Source organism: Strix uralensis, chromosome 3 (assembly GCF_047716275.1).
Source record: "Strix uralensis isolate ZFMK-TIS-50842 chromosome 3, bStrUra1, whole genome shotgun sequence".
Taxonomy (NCBI): domain Eukaryota; kingdom Metazoa; phylum Chordata; class Aves; order Strigiformes; family Strigidae; genus Strix; species Strix uralensis.
The window spans coordinates 97,262,184-97,278,806 of record NC_133974.1 but is presented as its reverse complement, the minus strand read 5'-3'; the positions used below and the strand labels follow the sequence as shown (position 1 = coordinate 97,278,806).

The 16,623-nt window shown below is 40.0% G+C and overlaps 1 protein-coding gene across 1 annotated transcript in view; it reads left to right on the top strand.

Annotated features, from left to right (window-relative positions):
* The window catches only part of RBKS (ribokinase), a 69,959-nt gene that overhangs the window by 45,937 nt on the left and 7,399 nt on the right, over positions 1 to 16,623 (top strand). The window contains exon 7 of the mRNA XM_074863513.1: positions 3,104 to 3,292. Coding sequence (XP_074719614.1) covers positions 3,104 to 3,292 — 189 coding nt within the window. The remainder of the gene's footprint in view (positions 1 to 3,103; positions 3,293 to 16,623) is intronic.

The window sequence follows — 16,623 nt, the reverse complement described above, 5'->3', positions numbered from 1 at the left end:
AGTTTTATGAGGCTAGCTGCAGAAAAATAAAATTTTTAATTTTCTGCTGTTTTGTACAGTACTATGGCAAATGTCCACATCGGGCTTTCAGTATTGTTATTTAATTTTTTCTTTACATAACCATTAGTTATTTCCTTCAATTGTACCACAGTTTGTTTTTTAAATAAGATTCTACTGAAGGGAGGAACTTAAAAACTCACCACAGTATTTAACATCAGTTGACATTTACCGCAATCTCTAATTATTGGCACAGAATCTGTCTGGCTTCTGCTGCTTTTATGGTTCTTCCAGCTTGTTCCAGTGTTTTTTAGTTTTACCATCCTGCTGTAGATGAGTTAGATGATAGTGGTTTCAAGCAGTTGAAGATCTACTTTTATACAGACTGTCTGTTCAAAATAATTATGTTTATTGGTATAGATGAAAAGAAAGATTTCTGCAAAACCTTTCACATATCAGTCCCAGAACAATTCTTTCACTACCCAAGTAAAAAATCCTGTTGACTTGAGACACAGCAAGCACAAAGAGGGGTACAGCACTAAGCTTACAGCATGTGCGTTTCATTAGGAAGAACATTATATTTAAATACTTCATTTACCTTGCTCCTGAGCTTACAGAAGTGTAAATACCAGGTAAATAAACCCAAATTAGATTTACCATTTCTCTACCAAAACCAAATCCACTTTCGTCCTGGAGACTTTGCAACATAAGTAGAATGTTGGAGTTACTGCCCCTCATAAAGTACATTGGAAATTCAGTTAGCCTGTTTCATTCAAGCATTTGTGTCAATCCATTTTTATTCTTGTAACATGATGTGCTAGGTGTTCTGAATACAGGAATGCATAGTTCGTGCTCCAGAGATCTTAAAATTCATGAAGAGACATAGACTCTTTAGACGCTTGAATATTAGAATATATTATATTATGTTTGTTAAAGAATATACTATATATTATAAATAGTGTATATTCTATACTATTTATTATCTATCCTTAGTTACTCCAAAGTCATTATTGTTGTATTGACTGCTTCCAAACCTTGCAAGAAGATACATTCAAAAGGTTTTGTGAGATACTTTTTGAAATTTTCTTATTTGAAAATTCTTCTATAACCTTTTAAAAACTGAAATAAGTTTAATTTGCTTAAATAGTTTGTACGGCAAGAGGAGAAGTTTGAGCAGCATGGTGACATGCCAAAGAGAAAATTGGATAGGTTTGTTGCCTCCTTCTAATTTAAAGCTTACTATGTTCTTTTCTGGGATCAGTGTGTTTAAAAAAAGTAGTTTTAAATTATGTGTACGTGTTAACCACACCTTGCCCCTGCAGTGCACAAATTTACCCACCAAGGCCTGCCACACCACATTCTGCCTTGTAGCGATCAGATCAACAGTGCTTGAAATCATTTGGGCATTTGTCTAAGTAGAGACTGCAGAACTTGGTCCTGTGAGTTTGAAAATTAAAACCAGTAAGTACTCTGCTAATGATACTATAAACTCTAGGGAGTGTGTTGGCATAATCTGGCCCTTCAGAGCCTAAGGGTGGCTTCTCTCTCCTGGGTCAGGCTGAAACACAGGAAATGACAGTGGCGAGCAGTGGGCTCTGACTCACAGCTGGGGGCGGTTTACTTTGGGATGGCTGTAGTAGTTCCTGTCCCCAGCTGTCTGCCCTCCCTCTCTTTACTACAGGCATGGCCTGTTCTTTATGAAGCAGTTGTTTAATCACTGTAGTTTACAGTCCGTTATATCAAGAAGTATGTATGCTGAATTCAAGTTTCAGTACTGCAGAGGAAGGTAGTTTGAAATATTTCAGCAGCTGTTTCCCAAGAAGCTGAGCTGCCCATGCAGCAGAGGTCAGGAAGTGTGGCTGGTCAGTAGGTTCCACAGTAAGTTTTCCACTGAAAATAAGCCCTAAGAGTGTGGAAGCTATGCCCAGTTATGTGAAGCTATGCGGTTGTCTGAAAATACTTTAGACTGCGTTTTTCAGGATCCAGAAGCAACCTTGTAGTGCAAGATAAAGTAGGACTTCCCTCTTCTCAGGCAAGCAGGACAAGATTTAGTAAAGACAGCAAAATATAATATGTCTGTTTACTTACAATTGAAGGCATACTGTACTATGCAGGAGCACTGCCTGCTAGACTGTTGCAGATAAAACACACTGTATTTTCTCTTCCCTTTCTTCCTATTTCATTCTTGTTCTCTTCCCTGCCAAAAGAAAAAGTACATGACATTGGACAATGCTATGCCATCAAGAAAATGTATGAAGTGGCGAAAAGGGTGCTTGATTCTGAAGTCTTCATTGCAGATTTTTGGGAAATTTTGCTCTTAGTTGGGCGGAACTAGAAGAGATTAACTTTAAGAGCCAACTGGGAGAAGTTGACTTAAGGTCACCATCTGTTAGGAGAAGAGTTTATCTGTGTTTGTACAGAGCCAACACAGAGAAGTCTCAGTCCTGACAGAGGCCTATGGACATGGCCTTAACACAAATATATAATAATCTTGCAATGGGCCTTTGCCTAAAGAGGGCTTCAGATAACTTTTAGGTATTCTTATCTGAAAATATATATTGATGTAAACAGAGTTGTCGGAGCTGAGCAATTATTTTTTTTCCTTGAAGATATTTTGCCTTGTGTTTTCCCTCTAGCTCAACACTGAGGATTTAAAAAACAATTTTAAAAGTTTCTCACTTAGTGATAAATATCCCTCAACAATAGTGACCAAGCTGCCATGTCACATTTTTCACATTAGACTACAAAATGACTTTTGCCAAGACTGTGTCATTGTGTCCATTTCACAGATGAAGAAACTGAGGCACGTGGGAGAAATGTGATTTTACTAAGGGTTGCATGCCAGGCAAGTTGTAGAAGCTGGAACAGAACCCATGCCTCCTGCGTCTCTGCCTAGGCTGCTCTCCATTAGTCTGCTGTGCCTGAAGTACATGCTGATTTCAAATGAGGAGCAAGACATAGCTGAATATCAGCGTAGGAAGTGGTTTCATGATCATCCTATAATACACATTTTAAAAAGATATTAAATAGTGTTTTCAAATGCAACTGTTGTCCAAAAATGAATGCTGTCACATTATGATTTTCATTTGCGTGGGTTATTTTCCAGGCAGAAATTTTAACGGGCATCCCAGTTGGCAACCTTGAAGATGCTGAAAAGGTGGGACACATGCTGTTAGAAAGAGGGTGTAAGCTCGTAATAGTTACTCTTGGAGCAGAAGGCTGCATGATGATATCAGTAGAAGAACCTATTCCAAAGCACGTTCCTGCTGGGAAGGTCAGGGCTGTGGACACTACGGTACGTTTTTGTGGTTTAACTGTCTTACTTTGGAAAAGACTGCTTAAGCACTAAGGGAAAGCAATGAGTAATCAGCCAAATCTTTGGGCACTGGCACAAAGGCTAATTTATGATGTGAAATTGATATCTTGCTTCCAGCCTCTCATATATTAAATGTCAGTTCACTTGAGTTTTATAGTCTGTATTGTAGATGTGCTAGAATTATACATACTGATAGTATCTTCATGTTTCTCTTTTACTGAAGTCGGTACCTGTCTCTGACTGTAATGTGCAATGCCAGTGGCTTGAGCTGCAGGCCTGTTTTTTCACCTTTGCCCAGTCGTACAGTTCATCTTGTCTAGAACTCGAATGCTGTGGGAGAAAGGAGATACTACTACCCTCACAGTCTGAAACTGAATGTTTGGCTCTTCTGACACAAGCATGAATTGCTTATCAACTAGCATAAGATGCATCAAAGGCATAATTTTTACAGAATATAGAGAAAAAAACCCAAAAGTTCTTGCTGCTTCATGATGACTATTTATGATGATAGGTAAGGGATACTTGGTCAGAGGCATTTTAGTCTTTGACATGAGGGTATTTTTTACTTCCTGCTCAGAATTAAATGCAGAAAACATAATCTAACAGACCACTTAATACAATAACCCCAGCAAAAAAATAAAAATAGGACAGGCAATAGTTAAGACAGCATTGCTATGAAAACCTTACCACATTGCACATATGGGGCTATTTTGTGTTCCTAGTATTATCTGACATAAATCCAAAATAATTCCAGTGGAGTTACTGAGAGCAGAGCAGGTCACGTTGTATGTACTAACTATACATTTAAATGCCTGTTATAATAACGTCATATTACATATGTTCTGTTACAATAGTTCATTAAAATCCTGGAGATTTTACCATCTGGTGCATTCCATATCTGAATTGCATTAATAATAACTAGTTCTTGTAGCATGTTTTTTAACCATGGACCTCATACTGCTTCACAAAGAAGGAAAGCAACTGCTAAAAAAGATGAGGAAACAGAGGCATGGGGGACTGAAATTACCTAGCTCAGTAACATGCAGTGGCAGAGCTAGGAGTAAAGTCACTTTGTCTAGAACAGAAGATCACTCATAGGCTAGGACTGTGATGGCTGATACTGTAGAAGGCCTTGTTTCACCGTTAAATGTAATTCTTTTCAACTGAACTCTGAAAGAAAGATACTTTGGCTTTATTTTCCTCTTTTACCCCTTTGTCATTTAGAAGTTTGAACTTGAGTTAGTGCTAATTTTGGAATGTCCTAAAGTTCTGGTTAAGGGAGGCATCACTGTACTGTACTGCGCATAAGGTACTTGGTAGGGGACTACAGACACCTAACTGCCTCTTCCAGCTTTTAGCCCAGAATCAGAAATGCCAGGGGAGTGAAAGGCAGAGCTCCCAAAGCTGCCCAGAAGCAGGATTTATTAGCTTGGGGGCAACACCTTGTGAACCTGGTGGTACAGCTTCTTGCTTTGAGTTGGTAAATCCACTATTGCTATCAAAGCTTATTGTTAGAGTTTTTCTCTACATCACACAGAAGTGATGAAGAAGAAACATGTGTGATCTGCTTCTTCAAAAGAAGCAGAAAATTGCTGCCAGATCAGCTATTGTTTAATATCTTAAGATATTTGCTGCTCTTGGAATAAAACAGCAATACTGAAACCACGCACTGTGGCTGAAAAGTGCTTTTTATCTTGCCTAGCAGTTCAGAGTTTCATGACTGAACTAATTTAATGCTCCTCTTTTTTTGTTGTGGGTTTGTGTTGGTTTTTTTTTTTTTTAATAAAAGCAATTTCTTTCAGTTTACTGAATCCTTGCCCTGCCTCCTTGTGGCCAACAGGTTATTGGCTTTCACATAGTAGAGGATTTTCACAGTTAATTTTGTTAATCTACTTAAATACCAGTGGGTTGTTTTCAGTAAAACAGCTGTGTTCGGTTTACTCTTGCAGACTGAATGAAAAAAGATGTGTTGGCCTTCCATTATAAAAGTCTTACAGTGCTTAGACTGATTATCACTTTTGCCTGAAAGCAAGTGGTTTTAAAGCAACCCTTCCAAACACTAAGCAAAATAATGTCATCCTCAACTAACCTGGATATCTGTATTGCTAAAATAAATACTATCGTTCTAGCAGGACATGTTATTCTCTTCGGATGCATGTCTGCAGTGGATCCTTCCCGAGGTGAATAAGCTCAAGCTGTAAGGTGTCTTAGCAATAGCCACCTATCCCCAAAGTATTCAGAGCTGTTCACATCCCTGCTCTTAGCATGCCATTTAATACTAAACAGAAGTTGCTACCTTAAACTGCCCTGACTTCAGCATCTTGAGGGACCAGGCAGTAATTTTTTAAGCTGCCATAATCCAATCATACTGGGTTATGTGCCTGTATCCATGCTGACATTGTTTGGATCTGCAGAAGGTAAAGTTTCTGACAGACAAAGAGTTAAATGATGTGTATAACCCATCATAGGATTTGCAAAAGGTTACAGAGTCCTTATGAGAACCGTATGTATTAAAACAGAATTTGCCATTTAGAAGATATACATGTAAGATGATACAAAATGAGCTTCAAAGGCCTCTTTCCCTGTAGAAATTTTCCCATAGCTGCTACCATTGCAAAATGTCCTCACTGCAGCAGTGCAGTTTCGATACTGCCTCCTGGTCATTTGTATTGTCCACAGCAATTTTGAAAATTTTTGATGAGAGAATACTTGGGTAGGTAGAGCCACAAAGATTAAGAATTTGACTTCTTTGTCTCTTGTCCACATTCTTCATGTTCACAGGTTCTTCAGACAGACTAAGAGTTGATAGACTGTAGAGCCTGGCTCTTCATCCTAGCCCTTGAGATGGTTAATCTAAGAGTTTATTAGCAAAACACTGGGAAAAGCTGGCTCCATCTCCTGCTCTGTGGTGGAACATGAATCTTCAAGATTGAAAATTTGGCATTTTTTACCCACACTAAATCAATACTATAAAGGGAGAAAATAGGCTTGTTGATTTTTTTTTTAGCACTAATTATCTTAATGTGGGCTTTACTAATGTATGCAGTGCTTCCCATGACTGTTAGCAGAGCTCTTCATACACAGTCCAAAACATGTAGAGCACGAATAGTCGTTTAGAAGGAAGTTTTGCAAGACATGGTATTGTAAAGCTGAAACATCTGTTTCTCCTGTTATAGCTAAATAGTGCAACAAGCTTTTGTAAGAAAATAAACTTTCCCTTCATTTTACTAGTTTCTGCTAGCTATTTTTCTATATGCAAATTTTGAATAAAAATAAAAATAGGTGAATTATTGAAAAATCATCCTCAGATTTTCTTTATGAAAGAAAGAAATATCTGATTAAGCCCACTAGGCATATCAATTTGTATTTGAAGCAGATGATGTACGTAAGAGACATTTGACACATAAAAAAGTACTAACATGTAGATAATATAAGAAAAATACACATTATAATTATTTTCATTACTTGAAATAGTTGCTTTTAAGTCTACTTGACTACATGAAGTTACATATATGCATTTACTTTATTTTTTGCAAGAAGCTGTTTCCACTTTAGGTGAAACTAATACATGACACTACATTAAAATAACTATGAAGGGTAATTACATAATTCCATTTATATGACACTTACTCAGTTGGTAGCAGAAGGTTTCATAAACCACTCACAAATTTGATAAGCATTTCATAGAAAACAATAATATCATATACACACATTTTGCAGTTGCATGTGTCTGTGTGTGAAGCAGTTTGCCTGCTGCTGAAGCAGAAGCACAGCTGAGGTGGAACACAGCAGCTGCTTGCGAACACAGCTGTGGGACATGACCGAACACTGTCAGGTCAGAATTGTACACGAGGTGAAGTGGATAATCTGTGTGATGAACCACACGATGAATCTGGATCGTGGCATCTGCTGCTGCAGTAGCCCTGAACGCGCTGTCCTGGCAGAGACGTGCAGTCTGATGGCAGAGAAGGCCACAACATCGTCCATATTGGAGAATGAAGCTCTGCTTTTTTTGCCCCTTCACCCTCGCTCTCCCCTTCTGCTTCTGACAATCATGCAAAGTGTAATTTACAGCACTATTTACATCTATTTACATTTACTAATTATATTCCATTGAAACTGCCAAGGAAAATTTGTCAGAAGAATGTAATTACTCAAAGCTGGAATTTGGCCAGCGGTGAGATTAGTTCCCTTCCATTTTGCAAAAAAGCACTATGGGATCTTGCAGAGCCGAGCACTTCAAGTGGCAGCTGGGGACCAAGTCGAGCGCCTGAGGTACTGCCAGAGGCCTGCCTAGGGCTTGGTATGTGCAGGTGGGCTTTGTGGAGGCAGTCGGGCTGTGTGGAACTCCACGTTACTTGGGGTCTGGACTTTAGAGGGTTGTCTGTGCCAGGCCTCCTCTGGAGGTAGGGCAGTCTGGTGGTCAGTGGCTGCGGCAGGCTGGAACATGTCTGCTGGCTGTGGGGCTGCTCCCTGGGGCTCGGACCTTTGCCTTTTACTGTGGTTGCACCTTGCAGTTGAAGGTGGGGTGTCCTGTCTAGGATCCATTTTTCGAATTGAAGGGTTGGCACAGGCAGAATCTCTGCTACGCGGGGGCATTAATAGAAAATGGGGTGCTCTCTGACTAAGCAAGCCAGAGCTGCCTCACTGGCACCCCCGCATTTCCAGTTTGCAGCACAGAGGTCACTTTGGAGAGGGAAGTACTTTAGAGTTTGTTTTTGTAACCTCTGGTTTACTCCAGACCCCAGTTTGGATCAAGATACTGAATAACGTCCACACATGCTTGCATCAGTTAGAGTGAACTTCTAATTTCCATCCCATCTGGTCTTTTAAATACATAGTACCGTTGCTCTGCTTAATATCATCAGCTTCTACTTGATCTCTAGGTTTACACATGCCAATGTTGTGTGCACAGAAGCCCTGCATTAGCACACTCACAATCAGATCAGGCATCTGCATATCTGGCTTAGGCATGGATGTATTCTCTGTAAAGGCAAATGGAGACACTTGAGCACACAATATTTAAATGAAAATTTGGAATCACTTTTCACAATGGTGCCCCTAGTAATCACAGCAAGTCCATGGTTTCCATTTTAAGTCTCATGGAGAACCCAGAATGTTTAGCTTCACAATATTTCTAAGCACAATCATTAAATTTTCCATATCTTTTCTTACATTACCCACATTTTCCCTGTGTGGCTGTGCTTTTCAGATACAGAGTGCACAACCTGCTGAGGGAAGCTAAGGAGATCACAGGTTGAGGTGCCATGCTTATAAACAGGAAACTAATTTATGAGACATGATAAAATTCAAAATTTAATCTACTCGGTTATGCCTGAAATTTGACATGAGTGTATGATTTATTCCATATAGTCCTTCTCTGTATGACATTCACAGAGACAGATGATAAATACTATTTGTCATAATCATAAATGTTACCATTATTTTTTCATGTCAGTTCTGCAAAATGAAGGCTCATTGCTACAATATGAATTTGTCATCAGATGTTTGTATTCAAATCCTATTAAGTTTCTCTCTGATTTCTTATTATAATATATTAGATCTGGCTCCTTTACAATAGGAGAGAATTAAAAAGGCTGTCTAAGCAGTGGAGTGCTCACTGAGCAGCTTTGTATTGAACGCTGAAGATGTTACACAATCTTTATTTTAATAAAGCCTCATACAAGTGTATAGCTATATAATTTTAGATATGTCACAGTATTCAGGCCTGTGCAGTAATTGTGGTCTAAAGAAGGCAGTGTGGTTTAGCCGTTTGAACAAAGGACTGAGTAAGAATTCCAGGGCTCTGCAAAAGACTTGCTGTAAATCCTTGGGAGAGTTACTTGTCTTCTTTGTATCCCAGTTTATCTGTCCATAAATTCGAGCTGCAATTAATGTATTGCATATAAACCATGAGAAGTCTGTTAGAGATCAGAATGGAACCTGGGAGGCCTTTTTCCCAGGCTTGTCATGTAACCTCAGGCCAGTTGTGCTTCTTTGGGGGCTTTGCAAACTCATTGAAGTTCTTCTGCTTGAAGTTGAGAGGTCTTGTCTGTAAAAATATGGTTTACACTAAAATTCTCTGACTTAGCTGTATCTCTGGTTTGGAGGAAGCCTGAGCCAGAGGAGTGAAGTGGACACTGAAATAAAGCCGTAGAATATAAATAAATCCAAAACAGTCCTCCTAATAACAGCAATTCTTTGTCTCCTGACTTTGTGGCCTAACGTCTGAGGCTCAAGGGGATATAAATACAACACTCTGTGCAATGACTAATTACTCAAAATTCTGTGCATCAGCAGAAGTGGGACTTGTGGTTGACTCTAATATTATCAAATGCCTTTGCTATTTAATAATCTTGTAGCCGTACATTATTTAGCATGCCGTTTGCACAAAGAACAGTGATTTTATTTCAGCTATCTCTCAACAAAGTAAAAATGCAGCTGGTAGTAAATGAAGCATTTGGCAGACAATGTGTCTGATGTACAGTTCTCTAACTTGCTAAGAAGAGAAAAATGTTGTCGAGTGTTTAACCTTTTCCTACCCAAGGATGTAGCAAGAAGGAGTAAAGTGACCACAAAGGGCAAAGTCATCTTTTTTTCCTTCTTTTTCTTTTTCTTTTTCTTTTTCTTTTTCTTTTTCTTTTTCTTTTTCTTTTTCTTTTTCTTTTTCTTTTTCTTTTTCTTTTTCTTTTTCTTTTTCTTTTTCTTTTTCTTTTTCTTTTTCTTTTTCTTTTTCTTTCTTTTTCAAAGAAAGATAAAAAGTTACTGTCGGGCAAACAGCTTATCTATCAGTGGGGTTTATTCACACACCAACACAGAGTAATTATGCCCAGAGCTCCCATTAACATCCCGCAAACTGACAGCATAATAGCTTCCTTTCTTTAACATGCAACCAAAATAGGTTAATAAATAAGTTCAGTTCCAGTCATAGCCCACTTTCTGACTTAGCCTTCTGCATTCCCTCTTTTACAAATATGGAATCCATTGAATTTTGGAACAGAAAAACCATGAGGAATAAGTTAATCTGCCAGACACTCCAATCAGCAATCTGCACTGTAAATCTATTTAAAGCTGCATCTATTATGTTCTGAAGTTCAGCTCAACTGTGAAAGGGCACATGACTGAAATCACTGCATTTGAGTTGACTCACAGTTAAGTGTAGATGAGAATTGCTTGGCTCATCACAAGTTTCTGCTTCTGATTCAGGTCTTCTAAAGACACTTCAGTTTTTGAAGGCTTGGTCAGTGGCCTAAGGGTATCCAGGTATCCAGTGAGGAGAGGAATTGCAAGAGTTGCGTCCCTCTGCACTGGCAGTCAACTGAGAAAAGGTGGAGCAAGCTGGATGTGCCCTCTTTCCCCTTTGAGAGCAGAAAGCTGTATTATCCCCATTTACAGATAAGAAAAATGGAACAAAAATGTTAGCGATTAGGTGCTCTGAAGCGCTAGCTAAAAATGTCCTGCTCCAAGATACATAGGGAGTTGGTGTGATGTAGCCAAAAATGAAGCACAGGCATATATTGTCCCATACTAGTCTCTTAACTTCTAGACAACATTGTCATGGAAGGAAACACTGTTTATCTGCCTAGTAACTGTCTATTTTAATCTGTAGGAACAAACAATGTAAACAAAACGAGCAAACAGAAGCAGGCTTGTACAGAACAATTTGCAGCCTTGTTTTCCAGTGGAAGATTCCACAGACCACCCAGGCTTTGCTCTAGTCCTTTTCTCAACCATGGAGCATCTAATTAAATCCCTCTCCATTCCTGACTCTAAGTGGAAGAGAGCCTACAGTCCTGTACAGTTTCTTTCCAGATGGAAATGCATAATTTAACAAAGATACAGCTGACAGGGAGAAGTGGGCCCAAAGCACTATTAGCATTTGCCACAAATTGCATTAAATTACAAGGGGATACTTAATGAAGATGTAGAATAACAAGAAGATTAAAGCCAATATTTAGTTTTCTGAGCCCCTTCTAAGATTGCAGGGTGCCAGGCAACAAAAACCTTCAAGTTAAGCTGAATTTCTGTCTCAGTTACTTCAGTGATACAAAAAATTGTTTGGTTTTGCTACACACCATCAGTATCAGGTCATGACATTTTGTCCCATTGTGTCCTACAGCTTTGCTCCATATATGTGTATACATATACATAAAGTTCCTAAGCACCTTACATTATATACTACTTCTATACTCACAACACAAGGTAGGGTAGTATTCTTACTGCTGTTTTGTAGGTGGGGAACAAAAGCCCTCAGGGACTGGCTTGTCACTGGCAAGTGAACCTGCTTCCCTTCATAAAACCATAACTTATTCTCTGTGCTTCTCTTCAAAGACAATTAGGACTGGAGGAAAAATTTTGTCAGGGTATCAGCTGTCTCATTTTTAGAACTGGACATCACTGTAGATGTCCATGTAAATGAGAAGGTACATAGCAGTGCAGAGTTGCTTTGCATTGGATGATTCTTGAAGAGGCCATAAGGGGTTTGTGGAGATGTGCTGCTAAAACAGGTGCTTTGGGTTCACTACTGTCATACTGAGAAATATTCCAGGTTGGAAGTTAACCCACTTGATTGTTCTGGACAGAAAAAGGTAGGGCGCTGGCAGCATTTATGCACCAACTCAAATGTTTTGTTTGGGGTCCAGAACACATGAAGCATACAGCATCCAACATCTGGGCCTGAGATTACATTCTATCGAGGTCTAGGGAAGCTGAGTTCAGAAATATCTTGGATCTATCTTTCTGCTATCTCACTTCTGGGATGCTTTAGTAAAGGAAACAATGGTATAATTTATACAGGTTGAGAGCAGAGTAGGAAATGAGCCTTTTATTGCTTCTCTTGGGTTAACTATGGCTTGCAGCGCAAGTCAAAATCATTGCAGCAGAACATGCCGCATCCCTTTTCTTGATTTGTCTTACTCTTCTTGTCTTTATGATGAAGCCAGCACAGGGTCTCCTCCAAGAGGATGTTCAGTCCTGGTATGTAGCTCACCCTGTGTTTGGAGTGGATATTGGGTCGCCAATGCATGCACACAAGACAGTGTCAGCCGTAATGGTGCATACCACTCTGGTCTGAGTTGCACAAAGGATGGAGAGGAAGGAAGACCAACTGTGTGCAGCTATCCTTTCTAATTAAATTCCTGCAGTTAAAAATAGCTAGTGGAAGCTGGCGCTTCTGGCACATCCAGAGCGTCACCTTCCCAAGTATCTTTTTCTGGCCTGAGCTGTAGGAAGTTGAAAATGTGATCCGCTGTGTAATAGTGCAGCATATTCTTGGCCAAACTCCTCATCATTTTTTACCTCTTGCATTTATGGTTAGCCTACAAATGTCATATGCCTCCTTTTCTTCTTTAAAGCTAGGCTCTGCAGAACCAGGTATCATCCTGTCTATTGTGGAATGTAACCTACTCTTCTCATTTTGTTCACATCAGTTCTGGCTATGGTGAGAGAGAGGGCAAACCTGGCTCTGGAGCCCCTTGCCTACTTAGTTACCCAGAAGTGCCACTTGCAGTAATGTTGATATTGAACTAAGGCCTGATTTCCCCCAACAGAGTTTTCATTGCCAAGTAATTTTGGTCACTACAGAAACCAGAAAGGTTTGCGTTGGGTCAGTGATATTGCATAACTAGGTTTTCAAAAGAACAAGAACAGAGAAATGAGAATAGTGGGGAAATCAGGCTTCTTACTTTTGCAAATTCTAACCACAGAATATGCAAGAAGTTTTGTTTCTTATCAAGAATAAAGGAGTTAATCTTTAGCAGCCCGTCTCATGGACAGAATATATTTTAAAGCTTCAACTAGACAAATGGAAGGAAACTAAAACCATAAGTTTTGGTGACTGATGGCAGTAACCTACAGGAATGTCTTTAATAGGCAGTTTGCAGTTGAGTGTAGTGATTTTGTCACTTCTCTCAGGGTTTTGTTTTGTGTCTCTGTGTGTAGAGATAGACATGCAGATATAAAACCAGCTATTCTAGAACAACTCAGCTGTAGAAAACCAGATTCCCAAATTCTGGCAGCAATGTTTGTCAACTGCCCAGATGGCTATAAGGAGTATTGGTTTTATTCATTTCAAAGCACAAATAGACACAGAAATACAGGGAAAAGGTAAGGAGAGTCTCTGGAAGCTCATGCCTCTTTGCTGGTGTCTGTGATTTTGTTACTGAAATCATTAAGCAGCCAGTGTGTTCGTTGGAAAGATCCGTTTTACAGGGAATTCACAGAGGATGCCTTTCTGTCAGAAGCAGCGCTCACCTACTGCACAACACCATGAGCGAGGTGTGGGATCCCTGTTTTCTGCATGCCTGCCCCACAGATTACGGACAGCAGAGTGGGTGGGTAGCAGAGAACAATACTCTAGAGCAGAGCAGCAGTTCTGGCTTGTAGGTCACATCTAGCTGAACTTAGAGAGCAGAGATACAGCTCGAGTACTCATCAAAAAGATTAGACAAACTCAGTGGGAAAAAGAATGCAGGGAGCTGGCAAGAGGACAATGCTAGAGTGAGCTCAGACAAAAAAACCTCCTGAAGTTTGTTGGGTTTTTTTCCCTCCAGGATATGTAGTTCAGAGGTAGGCGGGAGCAGTGGCCAGCCAACAAAGGCTAGATGCTGTGGTTTTGAAAGAGGCACTTGAGCATATGGAGCTTTCGTGCAAAAAAAGAATGTTTTTTTGATCAATTCCAGGCGAGATGGCAGTTGTGTCATTCTGAGTGCATCTCGTCAGATTACATGGGTTCACTGAGAGTCTTTTGGCATTTTCAGTCTGAGAGAAAAAAACACATGTGGCTAGTGAAATTGCCCAGCAAGAAGATTTCCCCCTTCTGACTTGGCTGTTGGATTATGGGGTCCTGAAGCCATGTCAGCCCCTGACGTGATACCGGGTAACACACTCAGTGACAATTTGGCTAGTTTTCTCCTGGTTGGGGAGCTCACTGTTTGGAAGGGAAACCCACTGCCAGTATTTGCAGTCTACTATCAGAATAACGTGATGTATTCTGGGCAGGGCTTCGGCTCTTGTTTCATTTGTTCATTAAATGAAATTTGTGAATTAACACATAAGTGTGAGCTTTGTTAGGAAGAAATTACAAGTTGGCATGAGTGTGACATGAATAATGAAGGGAGTGAAGTACTTCTCAAGGAAGTGAGATAAGTGAGGCTTTTCATTAGAGTAAGAGAGTAGCTGCGTGTTGTTGAGGCTTGATAAACCAGTTTGAGAAGTACGACTCAACCTGAGGAGCTGCTATATTTAGGGCTGAGCTTCAATCACGACTGATTCCATGCAAGTTCAAACTTTGGAAAAGGTAGATACAGCTCCTGTAGCATGTTCAACTGAAAGTCTATCTTATTTCTGTTAGTGGCAATGTCTGCATGCTTCCCTGTTGTTGACACATCTTGGTATATATGCTGTTCTTTGCAAGAGTGCCACTGGAGAGTTTTTTATTGAGCTGAAGTGTAATGAGAGTTTTCTAGTACTGTGCTTTGTATGTCATAAGTTTTCTATATGCACTCCAGCAAAAATACAAGTGTGGAGGGTTTCCTCTGATGGTTTTGAGTTTCTCTGTGAGGTATGAACTTCCAGATCAAATGAAAGGAGGTCACAGATCATAGCTCAAGTGTGAAACCAGGGAAGAAGCAGGTACCAAGGCAAAAGCTAACTGAAACTTAAACTAAAAATTTACACAGGAGTGTATCCTAAATTGAAATATTCCTTGCTAAAATATCTATAACTCTGGTAGCATAGGAATCAGAGTAGTGGTGAATTGTTTGGTTGACAGGAATCTCACAGGTTCAGCATCATGGATCTGTTGTTTTCAGAACAGTGTGTGGAGTTCCTGGTTCAGTGCTCTTACTCCATTGTGTAAGAAAGAAATAAATTCATCACCTCTCATTAATGCTATCTGGAGTTGAAAGGAGTTTATATGAGCATCATCACACGGAATTGTTTCGATGATTCAGAAAACAGAGTGCTCCCTGTGGGTGAATGCTTTGTTGGCTTTCTGAGGTTAGTGTATAACACAGAATAACTTTCTTCCCCGGTGCTGAATGGCATACTGGAATATTATTACCTGGCAGAACAAAGCTCTCCCATGCTTCTCCCAGATTTCGTCAGTGTGCACTAAGAGAAAGCCATCACCTCGCAGACACCTTGCAGTATTTTTCTTGTGAACAGCGAGGTGGCAGCTCCTCTGTTCTGATCCAGACTGAGTCTAGCAGAGCTGTGGGCAACTCGTGGAGGTCCACTTACTAATTTTAGATACCTCAGTTTTGGGGTTCCCAAGCTGTGCCTCATTTTCGAAGGATATGTTCATGTGACTCCTGTTAAAGTCTGTGCAAGTTCAAGAGCTCTGGAGTCAGCCCACAGATGTCTCATAGTGGGTGCTCTTAACATCCTTCATCTTAAGTTTGGTTTATTTTCCATGTGTCATGTGAAATGAGAGCACTATTACCTGCCTTCAAAACAGATGCTGTATAGGGGCTTTGAAATGTAAAACAGGACTGTGTGATATTGCCACATCTCTAGATACTTTCAGCTGTGCTTTTTAGATGACATACAAATTAAAAATCGCAGAGTTGTGAATGTTGTATGTTTTATTTCCAACATTCACCACAAACCAGATAACTTTTCAGGGGAATTCATGCATCTGTAATGCTTGTCACTGATCTTTTTAGAAACAGTGAATAACTTAATGTAGTAGGATGTTTCAGAAAGGAAAGAAAATGCATGCAGGAGGCCTTGTATCGAGATTAATCTCTCAGGAATGCAGGGGGTTAACGGTCAGGCTGATTAATCACTGTTAATGAACCATCAGGAAATCTGTCAGGAAGTGGGTAAAAATTCCTGACAGCTGATGTGAGGCATTGTGTGGTGTGCTTTGGTTTTGATGTTTCCCAACTCATAGTCTACAGTGGGTGTAGTTTAGTTACCTCTAAGTTCTCAAGACGTGTGAAAGACCAGATGACATGCTGCCCTTGTTCAGCTTGAGTAAGTGAGCAAGAAATTTTCCCCGTGCATGGCTATGTAAGTACGATGGAACATAAATGCAAGAAACTCAGGGATTGCTCCTTCCCACGGCTTCCCAGAACAGAGTCTGGAAAAGATACAGAAAGTAAGCGTGATCATTCCCTCATTCCTGTGGTCCGAGCCCACAGGGTACAGGGGGAAAAGTGGAACAGGCGGCTTTCCCTGTGTGAACGAAGAGCCGGAGTATTAGGACTTGGATACACAACTGAGTTAATGAATTGCTTGGTGTTGACTGAGGGTGAGGTTTCACAGTTGGCTTAAGCTGATCCAAGATCATGCTGCTGCTGAAAGGA